This window comes from Asterias amurensis, chromosome 15 (genome assembly GCF_032118995.1).
Source record: "Asterias amurensis chromosome 15, ASM3211899v1".
In the NCBI taxonomy this organism is placed as follows: Eukaryota; Metazoa; Echinodermata; class Asteroidea; order Forcipulatida; family Asteriidae; genus Asterias; species Asterias amurensis.
Genome location: NC_092662.1, coordinates 6,541,229 through 6,558,007, shown reverse-complemented (window position 1 = coordinate 6,558,007; position 16,779 = coordinate 6,541,229). Strand labels below are relative to the sequence as shown.

General features: G+C 37.8%; 1 protein-coding gene and 1 long non-coding RNA gene across 3 annotated transcripts in view; one reads left to right on the top strand and one right to left on the bottom strand.

Moving 5' to 3' along the window:
• The window catches only part of LOC139948283 (uncharacterized), a 57,292-nt gene extending 49,994 nt beyond the window's left edge, over positions 1 to 7,298 (bottom strand). For both annotated transcript variants that reach the window (XR_011787429.1, XR_011787428.1), the window contains exons 1-2: positions 7,184 to 7,298; positions 112 to 158 (exon numbers count right to left, since the gene is read on the bottom strand). This is a non-coding gene — a long non-coding RNA (uncharacterized lncRNA). The remainder of the gene's footprint in view (positions 1 to 111; positions 159 to 7,183) is intronic.
• LOC139948281 (A disintegrin and metalloproteinase with thrombospondin motifs 10-like) overlaps positions 2,234 to 16,779 on the top strand; it is a 29,486-nt gene continuing 14,940 nt past the window's right edge. Inside the window, exons 1-12 of the mRNA XM_071946382.1 lie at positions 2,234 to 2,525; positions 6,829 to 6,892; positions 7,186 to 7,487; positions 8,091 to 8,286; positions 8,872 to 9,122; positions 9,677 to 9,760; positions 12,098 to 12,237; positions 12,918 to 13,061; positions 13,973 to 14,107; positions 14,599 to 14,761; positions 15,310 to 15,405; positions 16,510 to 16,676. Coding sequence (XP_071802483.1) covers positions 2,454 to 2,525; positions 6,829 to 6,892; positions 7,186 to 7,487; positions 8,091 to 8,286; positions 8,872 to 9,122; positions 9,677 to 9,760; positions 12,098 to 12,237; positions 12,918 to 13,061; positions 13,973 to 14,107; positions 14,599 to 14,761; positions 15,310 to 15,405; positions 16,510 to 16,676 — 1,814 coding nt within the window. The 5' untranslated portion in view covers positions 2,234 to 2,453. The remainder of the gene's footprint in view (positions 2,526 to 6,828; positions 6,893 to 7,185; positions 7,488 to 8,090; positions 8,287 to 8,871; positions 9,123 to 9,676; positions 9,761 to 12,097; positions 12,238 to 12,917; positions 13,062 to 13,972; positions 14,108 to 14,598; positions 14,762 to 15,309; positions 15,406 to 16,509; positions 16,677 to 16,779) is intronic.

Here is a 16,779-nt window from a genome sequence, read left to right as displayed (position 1 = left end):
ATCACGGAGGTAGAAATTTTCTCCATGATTAAACTAAACCGTAAATAAGCTGCTATGTAAAAACAAAATATGCTGTATTACTTTCACCAGAATTAAAAAACTCGAACTTACCTGGCGATTGTGTTTTGTTCTTCGTTACAAACTTAAACTTGCTAAATCTGAAATGTAAACAGAGCGGAGCCGAGCAGAGAATGCAGTTAATTCATTTGTTAAAAAAGTCAATTTGCCTCTAAAAATGGAAAGCTGGTATTAACCATTGTTTAATTTAGGTATTGGGGCAGACCGGTCATTCAATTAATCCGATAGTCAACTCTCACTTACTTTCGTATAGTGGGCCGATAGAGAAAAATATTTGGGGACATTTGCTGTCAGCTGATGAAAAGAGTTCAAGCAAGACATTAAACTGTTGGGCCATCACAGATTTGCATTTTGAAGAAACAGAAAAAAACCATGGTTAAGACGCAATGGTTGTCAATATTTTCCCAAATGGTTGACATTGCTTGTTAACCTAAGCCATTATACACTTTCGGAACAGAAACAAAAAATAAAAGTTCACAGATTTACAAATAACTTACATGGCTTACAGAAGGTAATGGTGAAAGACTTCTCTTGAAATATTATTCCATGAAATGCTTTACTTTTTGAGAAAACATTAAAACAATTATCAATTCTCGAAAGCGAGAATTACGGATTTACTGTAAACACATGTCATGACTCGGCGAAACGTGCGGAAACAAGTGTTGGTTTCCCCGTTATTTTCTCCCGACTCCGATGACCGATTGAGCCTAAATTTTCACAGGTTTGTTATTTTATAGACTTCTCTTGAAATATTATTCCATGAAATGCTTTACTTTTTGAGAAAACATTAAAACAATTATCAATTCTCGAAAGCGAGAATTACGGATTTACTGTAAACACATGTCATGACTCGGCGAAACGTGCGGAAACAAGTGTTGGTTTCCCCGTTATTTTCTCCCGACTCCGATGACCGATTGAGCCTAAATTTTCACAGGTTTGTTATTTTATATATAAATTGTGATACACGAAGTGTGGGCCTTTGGAAAAAAACTGTTTACCGAAAGTGTCCAATGGCTTTAACCTAGACCTTTATTTTGCGATGACCCACAGCTAAATAAGTTTCTCGTGCCACATTCTGACTGAGTGCTAAGTTCCATGATTGTTGTATCATCTAATCTCATCGCCTAGACTAAGTGTCTCACTGCACTACGTGTAATGTCTTGAAGATATTGGTTTATTTCTTACACTACGAATATAATCAACCACGTTTTATCAGTACTTTACTAGGTCTATTTTCAAGTTATTATGTTTATCTAAGGCACTGTACATGTTTGGTAATTACTCAAAATATATATTAGCATAAAACCTTACTTGGCAACAAGCAACGGAGAACTGCTGATAGTATAATTGTGAGAAACGACTCCCTCTGAAGTAACATAAAGTTTTCGAGAAAGAGGTAATTTCTCACTAAAATAATAAAAAGACTTCTGGCCAGAAGCCTTCATCCTGTCTGAAAGCACACTTTTTTGTACCACTGGTGTTTTTTCTTTCATCATTTTCTTGCAACTTCAATGACCAATTGGGTCCAAATTTTCACAGATTTGATTTTTATGCATATGTTGGGATACGCCAAGTGAGAATACTGGTCTTTGACAATTACCAAAGGTGTCCACAGTGTCTTTAAACTCCAAAATGCCTATCCTTGGATGCTAGAACAAGTTCCTAGCAATCGACATCAATTTTCTTAAACAAGAACTTCACAATTCAGTTGGTGATGGGTAAAGACTCCTTAACGATTACTTCGTAATAAGTTCAAGCTGTATTGGGGATGTTACACATTGTATTTCTTGTTGTTTGCCGAGTTGAATGACACACAAATAAGCTGCATAATGAGCTCATCCATGATATGACATAATCAGGTTTGCACTTTTAGTTGTAAAACCGATTCAACTACTATTTGTCTCTCTAAATCTTGTGCTCACTCAACCATTTACCTGCCGTGTAAAGTGATTTAACCATCGTGGGAAGCAAACCGTGAAGGAACAAAAACAATTTTCCTACGTGACCCTGAAAAGAGTACCCTCTCCCATAATGGTATCGCCCAGATGACGTATCTGTAAATAGGTACACACCTTTATGAGAGGTAGACCGGTACCTATTGTTACGTAAATGAGATGATTCTGCCACTCCAACGGCCACGAAGAGAAACCTTTAAATAGTCCCTTTCACTGACACTGCCACTAACTTTTAAAAAATCTCACCAACGGAGACGAACTGATACCCTGCTGGCTGGGGTAGTCATAAACACTGTATATTATACACCACCGTTTTTTTAGTAGTCAACATCAAGATTTTAGTATTAGTATTTCTTATTGTAAAGTTATATTTATTTGCAACTGACGTTTCGTCGAAGGTGTCATCAGTACATCGAGACGATGATGTATCTCTCAGGAATAGTAATCTTCGTGACGGTACTTGCGGGTACAAACGTCAACGCACGATATGTGGTGAGTGTATTCACATTTTTAATGAGCTGAATATAAATGTATTGTTTACTGATCAACATGACTGGAAAAATAATGCAATGAGAAACTTATTTTGTTAAAAAAGGAGGTCGAATATATTTTTTCTTCTTCACATGTTTAAATAGTTTTACAGCGCAAGGAGAAAGTTTAAAAGACACTACTTCCGCATACGGATATCTGTAAACACTCGCTAACCAATGGTAATTTTGCGATAAGCCCCACGATCATTTGAAAGAAAATGCAGTTACTTTTGCAACATACTCCACACAGTAACCTGAAATGGACGGTTATTTTGTATTTTATTTATTGTTTTTATTTAAATGCCCTGTCCATAGTGAAGGCCATACTGAATGACACTTGATCCTTCTGTTCAAAGGAGTGTCATTGAGCAGAGCCTACGTCAAGCCTTACACAAAAACATTTTCTGAACTTGAACTGGCAGACCGGTCGTGAAGTGCTTGTCAAACACGGTCTCAAGGATGTATCAAGTTCATTCTTTACAATGAGTGTCGAGATCGAGTTCAAGAGGTTTGAACTTGATGTAGACAGATACCTCTCCATCCGGCAATTCATTATGTTTGTGTCTTCGTTTCCCTGCCATTGGATTACACATTTCAGAGACATAACCAGAGACATGATTATTTATCCTATACTTGAAAATGTTGGCACCTTTGAATTTTGTGTTTTTTTTCCCTTCCACTGAATTATTTAGTCAATTTAAGATCCTTTGTCACTGTTGTATCGTGTTCCACAATTAATTTCACAGACATAATTATTATACCAATGTATCTGAATATTCTGTATGTTGATTAATTTGTTTGATGATCTGGGATGGTTAGGAATTAAAGTCATTGGACACTTTTGGTAAACAGTGATGTCCAAGGCCCACACTTCGTGTATCACAACTTCTATATAAAATAACAAACCTGTGAAAATTTAGGCTCAATCGGTCACCGGAGTCGGGAGAAAATCGGGAACACCCCCCCTTGTTTCCGCACGTTTCGCCGTGTCATGACATGTGTTTAAAATAAATCCGTAATTCTCGATATCGAGAATTGATATTGTTTTAATGTTTTCTCAAAAAGTAAAGCATTTCATGGAATAATATTTCAAGAGAAGTCTTTCACTATTACCTTCTGTAACCCTGTAAAATATTTGTAAATCTGTGAACTTTTGATTTTGTTTCTGTACCGAAAGTGTCCAATGGCTTTAAGGTAGGCCTAAACTTGAGAGATCATGCGTCAAGATTTTAACTTAACATGTAGTTTTGTTCAATCCATCTTTATGCGAGAACCACTGTACAGCGGTTTTAGCATACACTGGCATGGTGTATTTGCTCTATACACGTAATGCCTTGTAAATCTGTATTCATCAACGGCTAACCAGCAAGCAAATTATTCAACAACCATTTCCATTACGTACTACTACCATGGTGCAAACAATGCTTGTAAGTGTTTACCAAACATGGTGACTTCAGGCTGCCGCCCTTGAGCCAAAGTTACCAGTAGGTAGTCCCTACGAGTCAAAAGTAAACCAAGCAGGCATAAATTTGTTTAGTCCAACAACAAACACACAAACCAGTCAAGGGGAACAGAAGTTATCAAATTCTTCTGGCTCAAATAACTTTTTGATCGTCTAATAAGTTTAACAATACAACATCGCGTATTAGGTTTGGATGGTGCTGTTGCTAAACTGACACAAGGTTTTCTACCTGGGGCACTTAAAGGCAGTGGAATTGTCAAAGACTAGCGTTCACAGTTGGTGTATCTCAACATATGCATAAAATAACTAACCTGTGAAAATTTGAGCTCAATCAGTCATCGAAGTTGCGAGATAATAATGAAAGAAAAAAACACCCTTGTCACACGAAGTTGTGTGCGTTTAGATGGTTGATTTCGAGACCATGAAGTTCTAAATCTGAGGTCTCGAAATAAAATTCGTGGAAAACTACTTCTTTCTCGAAAACTATGGCACTTCAGAGGGAGCCGTTTCTCACAATGTTTTTTAATACCATCAACCTCTCCCCATTACTCGTCACCAAGAAAGGTTTTATGCTCATAATTTTTTTTGAGTAATTACCAATAGTGTCCACTGCCTTTAACGTGTATTCACTGCAGTTCAATAAGACCCACTCCAGTAGGTGCTATTGCAATCATTGCGCATTGCACAGATTTGCTTTTATATAATTTACACTTCAAATTTAGTATGCGGGAACCAGTACAATTAAACAAGGCATGAATTCAACTGAATTATGTACAGTCAGTGTCAATTTTAATTACAATAAACAATACATAAAACCCACGACGTCAACATTGTGATGATTTTAAAACGTTCCACATTGCTGCATAACCCAGCTGTTATTCGTCTGTGTCTGCGATAATTTGTTTCTTTAAGCGAAATGAAAGAAAAAAAACATGCAGTGGTTTTTAAACAACAATATTTTGGTCAATTAATAAATATGTACAATGGACCCGGTTCAGAAACACAGAAATTTTAAATACAGCACTCAGAGATTAAAGTAAGAACAATTTTTTAAAGTCAAACTATGAATAAGGCTTTAATTGTCTTGCGCGTGACCGACCAGTAACCGGAGGGGGCGATTGGTTCGATGCACGGCAAACAATTCACACTGAACGGCCAGCCTTCTCCGGACGTGAAAGTCCTCTCCTAATAAATAGACAATAGCCCAACCGTCTTCCCAGCAGGGAGGACTTATGTTTAAAGGTCATTCATGACAATGTGTAAAAAGGTTCAGCGGACAATGGTGTTTATGTTTTTTGAGACGGATTATGCAAAAGTGCTGAACAAAATAAACTGACTTCACATAGAAGTGGTAAGACTATTGTCGCTCCACACGTGGCATAGTGCGTGCACCCCCTCCACTCCTGCCCCGCCCCGCCCCAATCCAATTGTGTCAGTTTTCTTGGAATCTCAGAAATTCTTCAGATAATTTTAAAGAGTACTTAATAAACAGGAGGAAAAGAGAGTAATTAAAGGCACTGAACTTGGTGTATCCCATCATAAGCATAAAATAACTTTAAGCATGTGAAAATTTGGGCTCAATTAGTCATCGAAGTTGCGAGAAAATGATGAGAGAAAAACATCCTTGTTGGACGACTTTGTGTGCTTTCAGATAGGAATAAATTACTTCTGGCTTTATTTTAGTGAGAAATTACCTCTCTTTAAATCTATGCTACTTCAGAGCATACCTCCATGTTTCAGAGGGAGCCGTTTCTCACAATGTTTTATACTACCAATAGCTCTCCAGAGCTCATTACCAGTCAGTTTTTAAGTTAATATCTGTTTTGAGTAATTACCAAACGTGTACCTTCCCTTTAAAAGGGTACTTATGAATAAGAGAAAAAGAGAGTTGTTAAAGTATGTGAGCATTTAAAAAAAAATTCTTTCGATTAATTGTTTGGTTTTATTGTTTATGTTTTTTTTCTCAGATACATTTACTTCATGTCAACATCAATGAATACATAGTGTGATAATATTGCTCAGAAAACATATACAGTTATAACTTGTACAAATTGAAACTTGATCCAGTTAATAAACAATGAATAGATGATAATTTGACTAATATGTCACTAATTGGGTATGGTTTAGAGAAAGCTGGTAGGATTTGGGTGTGGGCGATAGAGTCAACTTTTCATATGCTGCACTCATGTATGACCATAGAGTAAGGGTATGACACTCGTATGCAAAGAGCATGACCGTGAGGTATTATTTTCCACAACGAGCCTCAAATCATGGCGCCTGTGTTCCCTCCATGCTCAAATGAACACGAATCACAAGGTCTCCTCTCATGAATACAATCCTGCTCATTGTTCGTAATAAACCCAATTATAATAAAAAATAATCTGGTGTGGTGTTCAAATTCAATAGGCCTACTTACTATTATCAATTTATGCAATGCTTTTCATAAACTGAAACTGAACCAGCATGAAACCACAGCCCAAATACAAATCAAATACAATTTGAGTCCTTTGTTATTAGTCTGAATCACTTATTGCATTGCTCGACAAATGCAGTTCAAGATGACACATCAAAGGCACACATTATAATAACAAACATCAACAAGAAAGTATTTGTTCGGAGAAGTTTACGTAAGGCGCCACCACTTTTTCATTCGATATGAAATAGTATCTAATTCCTCAATGAGATATCCCTTTTTGTAAAAATGAGTGAAAAAGTGGTGGCGCCATTCGGGAATTTACCCATTTGGTCTTCTGCTTTCCCCAAATTGTTTAAAACTAAACGTTTGTGTTTTGGTTTGTTACAGGACCCCGCAGTTCTGACATTGGAGGATGCCAAACATTACATGGACACCAACCATGCCGCCGAAGGTATGTCAGCCAATTAACAAACTTTTTACAGTAGAAAATAGAATTGGCTGTTGCTTACTGCTTACCAACCACAGCCATTTAACCTTCGGGAAAGACTTTGCTATGGTCGAAACATCAGGCTATACTATTGTTTTTTTGAAAGAGTATTTATTCAAATTCAAATGAACATTGTCATATTGAGGGGTAGTAGAAGGGGGAAATATACCTCCATCTTTGGTGAACGAACAATATTCTCAGGCAGTATGCTTTGAAGTTTTACAAACTCCAACCCATTTTTTTACGTTAACTTACAGCTCAGGAGTTTGAGGTTGTCAGCCCATGGGAAGTCGAAAGCAAAAGGAAGCGACGAGGAGCAGATTCTCCAGTCGACATTTCTGAATACAAGTTCAATGCTTTTGGTGAAGAATTTCATCTTCAACTGACAACAAACCAACTCCTCACCAGACAAGGTCTCAAAGTCGAATATGTCAGCGGGGATGGAAGTGTTGAAGAGCGACCTCTGTCGACAGAACAAGAGACTTGTTATAAATTTGGACAAGTCCTTTCACACAAAGGACGCAGTCGGGTTGCAGTCAGCACTTGTAACAATGGTGTGGTAAGTTATTCCAATATAATAGGTGTTTTCATTGTATTATTACAGGTGTTCCATTGTCAAGGTATCACAGGTTGTTGTGAAAATAATGATGAGTCACATTGTCATCACGTGCGTTCTGTTGTGTTTTGTTTTTAACTGATGATTGGTTCAAGGAGTCAGAAAATCTATATCTACCTCCATGATTGGTTGAAAAACAAAACGCTGTTTCGCTGCTTAATTTTCTCGTCTTAACAAACCGCACAAATTGATTATTCAATCGATTATCGAATCGAAATTCTTTGAGAAAAAGTCGAACCAAACCTAAAATGGTATTCCATTTCTTGTGTATGGGATTGGCGGGGGGGGGGGGGGGTAGAGACAGGGAGGAAGGATGAGGTGACTATAGCTAGGGGGTGGGGCGGGTGGGGATGGGCGGGGCTGTTAGGGAGGGGTGGCAAGGATACGTGGTAGGTAGAGTTTGGGTGGTAGTTGAGAATATGGTACTGAAGGATAAGGTTGACGTTTTAAAGGTGAATTAAATAAGATAAAAATGTTAATGGACAATATCTATACAAAATCTTGAACAACATTAATTTCATGATCTGTTTCTTTCTTCTTTTCTAGTCTGGTATGGTGAAGCTAGAAGGATTTGAACTCTTCATTCAGAAGCTATCTGATAATCACACTCAATCCGTTCAACGTAAGAGAAGAGACCTCAGTAACCCACATATTGTATACAGACGATCGGCTGAGTCCGATGACGTGACTGCCAATTCGACCAATAGTGCCTCGGCTGATCATTACTGTGCTTTGGATTTCGGTAAGTTGGTTGGAATGATAGAGGGCAGGCTATTGCTTGCTTGATAAGTGATTTTGATTTTGGGCTGTCTGTGATTTTGATTTTGGATCTGTGTTGGGGTTTGCATCCTATAGAAAAGACGCTCAATGTATGTCAGCTTATTATAATGTAGAGACTGTGTTTATTTCATTAATTATTTTTCTTGACAAGGGTCTAATTTCATAGAGCTGCTAAGCACAAAAATTTGCTTAGCATGAAATTTCTTCCTTGATAAAAATTTCCATTTGTTGCATATTGCTTGTTACTTGGTATTCGTCTGTTGTTTGCTTATCTTGAAAATCACTTTGACATTTAGTTGGTAGGCCTAATCCTGTTTTCAAGGAAGAAATTTCATGCTAAGCAAATTTTTGTGCTTAGCAGCTCTATGAAATTGGACCTGATCACGGCTGTCTTTGACTTTAAGTGTACTTAATTTGTTTATTACTCTCCCCTTATCACCAATATGGAAATAAATGTTGATTGAATTGAAACAAATTGAATTGAATTGAACTGAAAAGACTGAATTTGGTTTGATTGATTTTAACTGATGATTTCTTTGCCCTACAGATGCCTATCATTATGCAAACACCCACATGGCAATGAACCAATCAATGAACGAAACTGAACATACGGAGGAACATGATGATGAAGATTCAGAAGGAGCTAGGAGAAGGAAGAAACGCGCTGCTACTTGTCCTAATGGTACCCCTGTTGGAGCAAGAACTCTTGAACTGATGGTTGTAGTAGACTCTTCATTGAATGAGTTTCATCGAGCAGTAAGAGATGTTCAGGACTACACTCTCACACTCATGAACACAGTAAGAATCTTTTCTTAATTTTTTTTTTTTTAATTGCAAGTTCGCCCCAAAACACGGCTTAAAGCCACTCTAGGTAAGGGGCTACTAGAAGAAAATGATTAAACATGAAAATAACTCAGGAGAGCTGGAGTCGGGAATTGATATTCCTCTTAAAACAGTCCAGATTGTAGAATGGTAGGGGGGGAAACAACCACCAGGCAAGGAGCTCCAAAGAGATGCAGTACGTAGTTTCTTTTGAAGTTTTGTAATGTTTTTTTATATATTTCTTTTGTATGCAAGTTTGCCAAAAACAAGACTTAAAAAGCCACTCACATGTGAAAAATCACTTAGGGGAGCTGAAGGTAGGAATTGATATTCCTCTTAAAACAGTATAGATTGTAGGATGGAGGGAAACATGCATCGGGCAAGGAGTTCCAAAGAGATGGCAGTATGTGGAATAGAGTAGTTGGAATGGCTCTTTGTTCTACATCCCAGCAAATCAAGAGTGTATGTGAAAATAAAACCAAAGAAAATAAAACGAATTTTATTTTTGAATTTTGTTTTTGTCTGTTAAGGTTGCCAGTAACTACCAGCATGAATCTCTTGGCAGTCCTTTGACAATTAAGGTTGTTCGACTCGTCGTACTCAACAGCGACTTTGTAAGTATATCTGAATTATTATTTGTCATTAATAAAAAATCTCAACAAGCTAAAGTCTAATAGATGTTAAATTTGCATCGGGGATAAAGAATATTAATTTTGGTTTTTACCCATACACCGATGTGTGTTAGCACTGTATACTCAGTACTTTCCCGAGTCCTGTGAAAAAATATCACAGGCATGTTACTCGGGTGGGATTCGAACCCACGACCCTTGCAATTCTAGAGCAGTGTTTCACCAACTAGACTACCAAGATTGCCGGTAGCTAGAGGCAGTTTCAAATCCATGTTTTGGCAGTGGGTACCGCAACAATATATTATATAGATGTTAAATTTGCATCGGGATAAAGAATATTAATTTTGGTTTTTACCCAAACACTGATGTGTGTTAATACTGTATGCTCAGTACTTTCCCGAGTCATGTGAAGTTAATATTCTTTATCCCCGATGCAAATTTAACATCTATTATATCGTTGCGGTACCCGCTGCCAAAACATAGGATTCGAACTGCCTCTAGCTGCCGGCAACCTCGGTAGTCTAGTTGGTAAGACACTGCTCTAGAATTGCAAGGGTCGTGGGTTCGAATCCCACCCGAGTAACATGCCTGTGATATTTTTTCACAGGACTCGGGAAAGTACTGAGTATACAGTGCTAACACACATCGGTGTATGGGTAAAAACCAAAATTAATATTCTTTATCCCCGATGCAAATTTAACATCTATTATATCGTTGCGGTACCCGCTGCCAAAACATAGGATTCGAACTGCCTCTAGCTGCCGGCAACCTCGGTAGTCTAGTTGGTAAGACACTGCTCTAGAATTGCAAGGGTCGTGGGTTCGAATCCCACCCGAGTAACATGCCTGTGATATTTTTTCACAGGACTCGGGAAAGTACTGAGTATACAGTGCTAACACACATCGGTGTATGGGTAAAAACCAAAATTAATATTCTTTATCCCCGATGCAAATTTAACATCTATTATATCGTTGCGGTACCCGCTGCCAAAACATAGGATTCGAACTGCCTCTAGCTGCCGGCAACCTCGGTAGTCTAGTTGGTAAGACACTGCTCTAGAATTGCAAGGGTCGTGGGTTCGAATCCCACCCGAGTAACATGCCTGTGATATTTTTTTTTCACAGGACTCGGGAAAGTACTGAGTATACAGTGCTAACACACATCGGTGTATGGGTAAAAACCAAAATTAATATTCTTTATCCCCGATGCAAATTTAACATCTATTATATCGTTGCGGTACCCGCTGCCAAAACATAGGATTCGAACTGCCTCTAGCTGCCGGCAACCTCGGTAGTCTAGTTGGTAAGACACTGCTTTAGAATTGCAAGGGTCGTGGGTTCGAATCCCACCCGAGTAACATGCCTGTGATATTTTTTCACAGGACTCGGGAAAGTACTGAGTATACAGTGCTAACACACATCGGTGTATGGGTAAAAACCAAAATTAATATTCTTTATCCCAGATGCAAATTTAACATCTATTATATCGTTGCGGTACCCGCTGCCAAAACATAGGATTCGAACTGCCTCTAGCTGCCGGCAACCTCGGTAGTCTAGTTGGTAAGACACTGCTCTAGAATTGCAAGGGTCGTGGGTTCGAATCCCACCCGAGTAACATGCCTGTGATAATTTTTTCACAGGACTCGGGAAAGTACTGAGTATACAGTGCTAACACACATCGGTGTATGGGTAAAAACCAAAATTAATAAGCTAAAGTCTGTTCTATCAAACTTACTTTTACTTTAAAGACATTGGACTCTATTGGTAATTGTCAAAGACTAGTCTTCACAGTTGGTGTATCTCCTGATGCATAAAATAACAAACCTGTGAAAATTTGAGCTCAATCGGTCGTTGAAGTTACAAGATATTAATGAAAGAAAAAAACACCCTTGTCGCACCAAGGTCACACGAAGTTGTGTGCTTTCAGATGCTTGATTGCGATCCCTCAAATTCTAAATCTGAGGTCTCGAAATCACATTTGTGGAAAATTACTTCTTTCTTGAAAACTACGTCACTTCAGAGGGAGCTGTTTCTCTCAATGTTTTATACCATCAACCTCTCCCCATTACTCGTAATCAAGAAAGGTTTTATGATAATAATTATTTTGAGTAATAACCAATAGTGTCCACTGCCTTTAACAAGATTTAAATGAGTCAAAACAATACTTTATTTTTGAGCAAATTTTTGTTTCACCCCACACCTTACAAAGTCAGTATAACTCAATTTCCCTGTGATTTAATCCTTGACATAAACATGGGCTGTTTTTGTAAGAATCAAACTCTTTTGACCAACATTGATATGTTTTGACTTCTTCTATTTCTAGACTGCATACAACGGTGGGACTTTATCTGTAAGTAGAGATGGTGGAGCAACACTTGATAGTTTCTGTCAATACCAACATGCTATCAACGCACCGGGAGATGACGACCCACTTCACTATGATAGTGCCTTGCTCCTCTCAAGGTAGGAAACTTTCCTTCAACCAAATCATCCTATAAACTCATTCAAATTTTACTTAATTTGGTTTGTAATATGGAGAAATAAAAGATGTTTGTGCATTTTGTTGGTTGCATACTCCCAATTGACCAAACCACTAAACCACTTTTCTCATTATATCGTTGCGGTACCCGAAGCCAAAACATTGGATTCGAACTGCCTCCAGCTATCGGGCAATCTCGGTAGTCTAGTTGGTATGACACTGCTCAAGAATTGCAAAGGTCATGGGTTCGAATCCCACCCGAGTAACATGCCTGTGATATTTTTTCACAAGACTCATGTCAGTACTGAGTATACAGTGCTAACACACATCGGAGTAGGGGTAAAATAAAACAAAAATATATTCTTTATCCCCAATGCAAATATCTTAATATGACAAAACTAACTTTTCTCAACCATCAGGTGCACAATATTGTACTTATTTCAAGAAATGTCATTCATTTCAACAAATTGTTACAAGTTAGTGTTTGTTTCCAGACAGACCTCGGAATGCTAGTACATACACTATGACAAAACTAAACCACTTTTATCAACTGAATTTAGTGTATAAACCAACCAAGGCAAGGATTGAACTCGAAACTACGACTGCAATACAAGTAGTGCAACCACTAAACATAACTATTGTACATTCTCTTTTTCTTCCTCAGATACGACTTAGAGTTAAATGGCAATACCAACCTACTTGGAATTGCTCAGATTAATGGGACATGTTCCGGCCGGTTTGCTTGCGGTCTGGTGGAGGAAAATGGATTTGGATCTGGTCTAATCGCGACTCATGAGTTGGGACATAAGTGAGTACTGTAACATTTCGCATGGTGGGTCAAAATCACTCGGGTCTAGTCTGAGTTTCAAGGCACTTAGATCAAGTCTTATTCTGATTTATGATAAATAATTCCAAGTCTTTATCAATGTGACTCAAATCATTGTGACTCAAATCAAACTTTAGTTCTGGGCTCAATTTCATGAAGCCTGTGTAAGCAAACAACCTTGCTAAGCACAGAAAAGTACTGCTGAACAGAAATAGGTTACCAGCCAAAATCTCACTTTGGTGTGACTGGTGCCCCACAAAATGTTTGCTTAGCAAAGAAATTTGTCCGCACTATTTTCTGCTCAACAGCTTTATGAAATCAAGCCTAAGACTTGATATCTATAACATCGATTTAAATCCAGATATAAACTATGGACCAATTTACCTGATACGAGCCACAAATAAAGCACTTAAAGGAACACGTTGCCTTGGATCGGTCGAGTTGGTCTTTGAAAAGCGTTTGTAACCGTTTGTTATAAAATGCACATGGGTAGAAAGATGTTGTAAAAGTAGAATACAATGATCCACACAAACATGCCTCAAAATTGCGTGGTTTTCCTTTTACCTCGTCGACTAACACGTCGGCCATTTATGGGGGTCAAAATTTTGACTCCCATAAATGGCCGACCATGTTAGTTCGCACAGTAGAAGGAAAACCACGCAATTTCGAGGCAAACTTGTGTGGATCATTGTATTCTACTTTTAAAACATCTTTCCAACCATATGCATTTTATAAAAAACGGTTACAAACGCTTTTGTTTTGACCAACTCGTCCGATCCAAGGCAACGTGTTCCTTTAACATTTCAACTTCCAGATTAGTGAGGGTTTTGTGTGCTATTTATTGATCATGGAATAACAAAGTGACAATGATTTGTCTATTTACTTACCTTAAGTTTGGGTATGGAGCATGATGGTACTGGTTCAGGTTGTGAGGACGGTATGAACATCATGTCATCATTTCGTAGTAATGGACCTGAATCCTTCAAATGGTCAACTTGTAGTCAAGAACAGTATACTTCTTTCCTCTGGTGAGTTAACAAACGAGCTCAAAAATCTGTCAACGTCACGTCAAATATAACATCTCAGCTATTAAAAATTCTGCTTGTTTTCAACATCAAAACTTTGAAAATGATTATCTCAAGTATCTAGTTCAGATGTATCAACCTGCTAGAAATCTACGTTCAAAGAAGAAACATCTTCAGTCAGCCCCATGATATCACCTATCGTTCTGCTGCTTCTTTGAAAGAATAACCACACAATGTCAAACAGTCTGAAACTACTGATCAATTTAAAACCCGGTTGAAACACAGGTGTTCAATCAATATTATTACAGTTAATTTCATTCTTTTCTGCCTTTTTCAACATATTTCTTGCTCTCTTTCGGGTGAATAGGGACCTCTTTCAAGTGCATAGGGACCTTACGGTGATATGTGCTCTTTAAGTTATGTATATTATTAATATTATTAATGATAATTTCAAAGTATTGAAAATGCTAATTTGTCTTTGTTTATTTGTCCAGTTCGAACAGTTTCTTCGGAGGTTCGTGTTTGAATGATGACCAAGGAGTTTCTACCTTTCCTATTGACGAAACTGGTATGCCAGGACTCACCTCTATGTATAATGCTGATGAACAGTGTCGTCTTATCAGAGGGGACTTTGTAGGAGTTTGCACCAGTCATACTGTGAGTAAAAACCAAAAAAATAAACCATCTCTTATTACTAAAATAATCTAGTGGCTTTCTGTATCTTGCAAAAAAAAAAGGATATCTGAAACAAAAAGTCAAATCCCCTTAAAGACTCTGGACACTGTTGATTAATGTCAAAGACGAGTCTTCTCACTTGTTGTATCTCAACATATGCATAAAATAACAAACCTGTGAAAATTTGAATTCAATTGGTCGTCGAAGTTGCGAAATAATAATGAAAGAAAAAACACCCTTGTCACTCGAAGTTGTGTGCTTTTATATGCTTGATTTCGAGACCTCAAATTCTAAATTTGAGGTCTCGAAATCAAATTCGTGGAAAATTAACTTCTTTCTCAAAAACTACTTCACTTCAGAGGGAGCATACTGATGGAAACGTTGAGTCGTTAACCACCGGTTCTTTTCAGATTCAACACTACTCAAAAGAGATGTTCACATGGTGCTACCGTAAACCTCTCTCAGTTATACTTCCAACATGCATAGTTTAAAATTCCAATTATGATGTTTTATTTTTGGATTGTTTCCAGAATATATGTGGTCATTTGGCATGTAGATTTGCTAATGGCAGGTGTGCTGGTACTGGGGTAGCCGCTGTGGATGGAACTGACTGTGGAAGTGGTCAGGTAAGTTAGTTTAAACTAAACAGTTTAAAGGCACTGTACACGTTTTGTAATTGTCAAAGACCACTGTTCTCACTTGGTGTATCCAATAAGCATAAAATAACAAGCCTGTGAAAATTTGAGCTCAATTGGTCATCAAAGTTGCGAGAAAATGATGAAAGAAAAACACCCTTGTTGGACGAATTTGTGTGCTTTCAGTTAGGAATAAAAGACTTCCAGCTAGAAGTCTTTTATTATTTTAGTGAGAAATTACATTACTTCAGAGGGAGTCCTTTCCCACAATGTTTTATACTATCAACAGCTCTCCAATGCTCGTTACCAAGTCAGTTTTTTAAGTTAATATTTGTTTTGAGTAATTACCAAACGTGTACCTTCCCTTTAAACAAAAGTTCCTTTTACTGGTAGTTTATCTTAAAGGTGTAATTCGCCATAGAATGGATGTAGAAATAGGCAGCTTCTTTATTCTTTGATGTATTTTATGTTTTTATTTGCTGGAAACTATGCAAACATTCAAATGTGAATGGATTCTCTTGTTTGAGATTGTCGGGAACTGGTTACCTGTAAAATTCCTTGTGTGACATGGGGTCAATTTCACAAAGAGTTAGGGCTAGTCCTAAGTTAGGACTAGTCCTAGGAGATATTAAAAAGTTAAGGCTAGTCCTAAGTTAGGAAGAGTCACTCTAACTTGAGATGGGACTAGTCTTAACTCTTTGTGAAATCCACAGCTGGTCCTAAGTCTCTAAATCAAAGAATAATCAAGGTCGGAATGAAGTGATGGCTATAAAATGATGATTTTTTTTTCCTCAGAATCTCTCAAAGTCAAATTTTAAATTTTAGATTTGAAAATCTGTACGGAATGAAGGCCAATTCACACTGCAGCGATAACGAAAACGATAACGATCATGATGCAAAGAAAACGCATTCTATTGGTTTAAATGCTCCACGCAGTATACACCAATCGAGGGCGTGCATCGTTAACATTCTCGTTGTCATTGTCGTTGTCGTTATCCAGGCCTGTGTGATGACAGGGCTTTAAGTTGAAGTATCTGATCTGTATCTGTATTATGTTCGACATGAACACGTTGGTTTATTTTTGCTTGGTTGTAGCGATGCTACAAAGGTACCTGCGTAACTTCATCTGAGACTCCCGATGTACTACCTCCAACCGGTGTCGTTATAAATGGTGGATGGTCAAACTGGACACCCTTTGGACAATGCTCTCTTACGTGCGGTCTAGGTTTATGGACACGAACAAGGCAGTGTAATAACCCAGTGTAAGTAGCAATTTTACTATGACCTTTTTGGCTTGTAGTTTATCCAACTGAAAACATTTAAGACCAGTCTTCTCACTTGGTGTATCCCAACATATGCATGAAA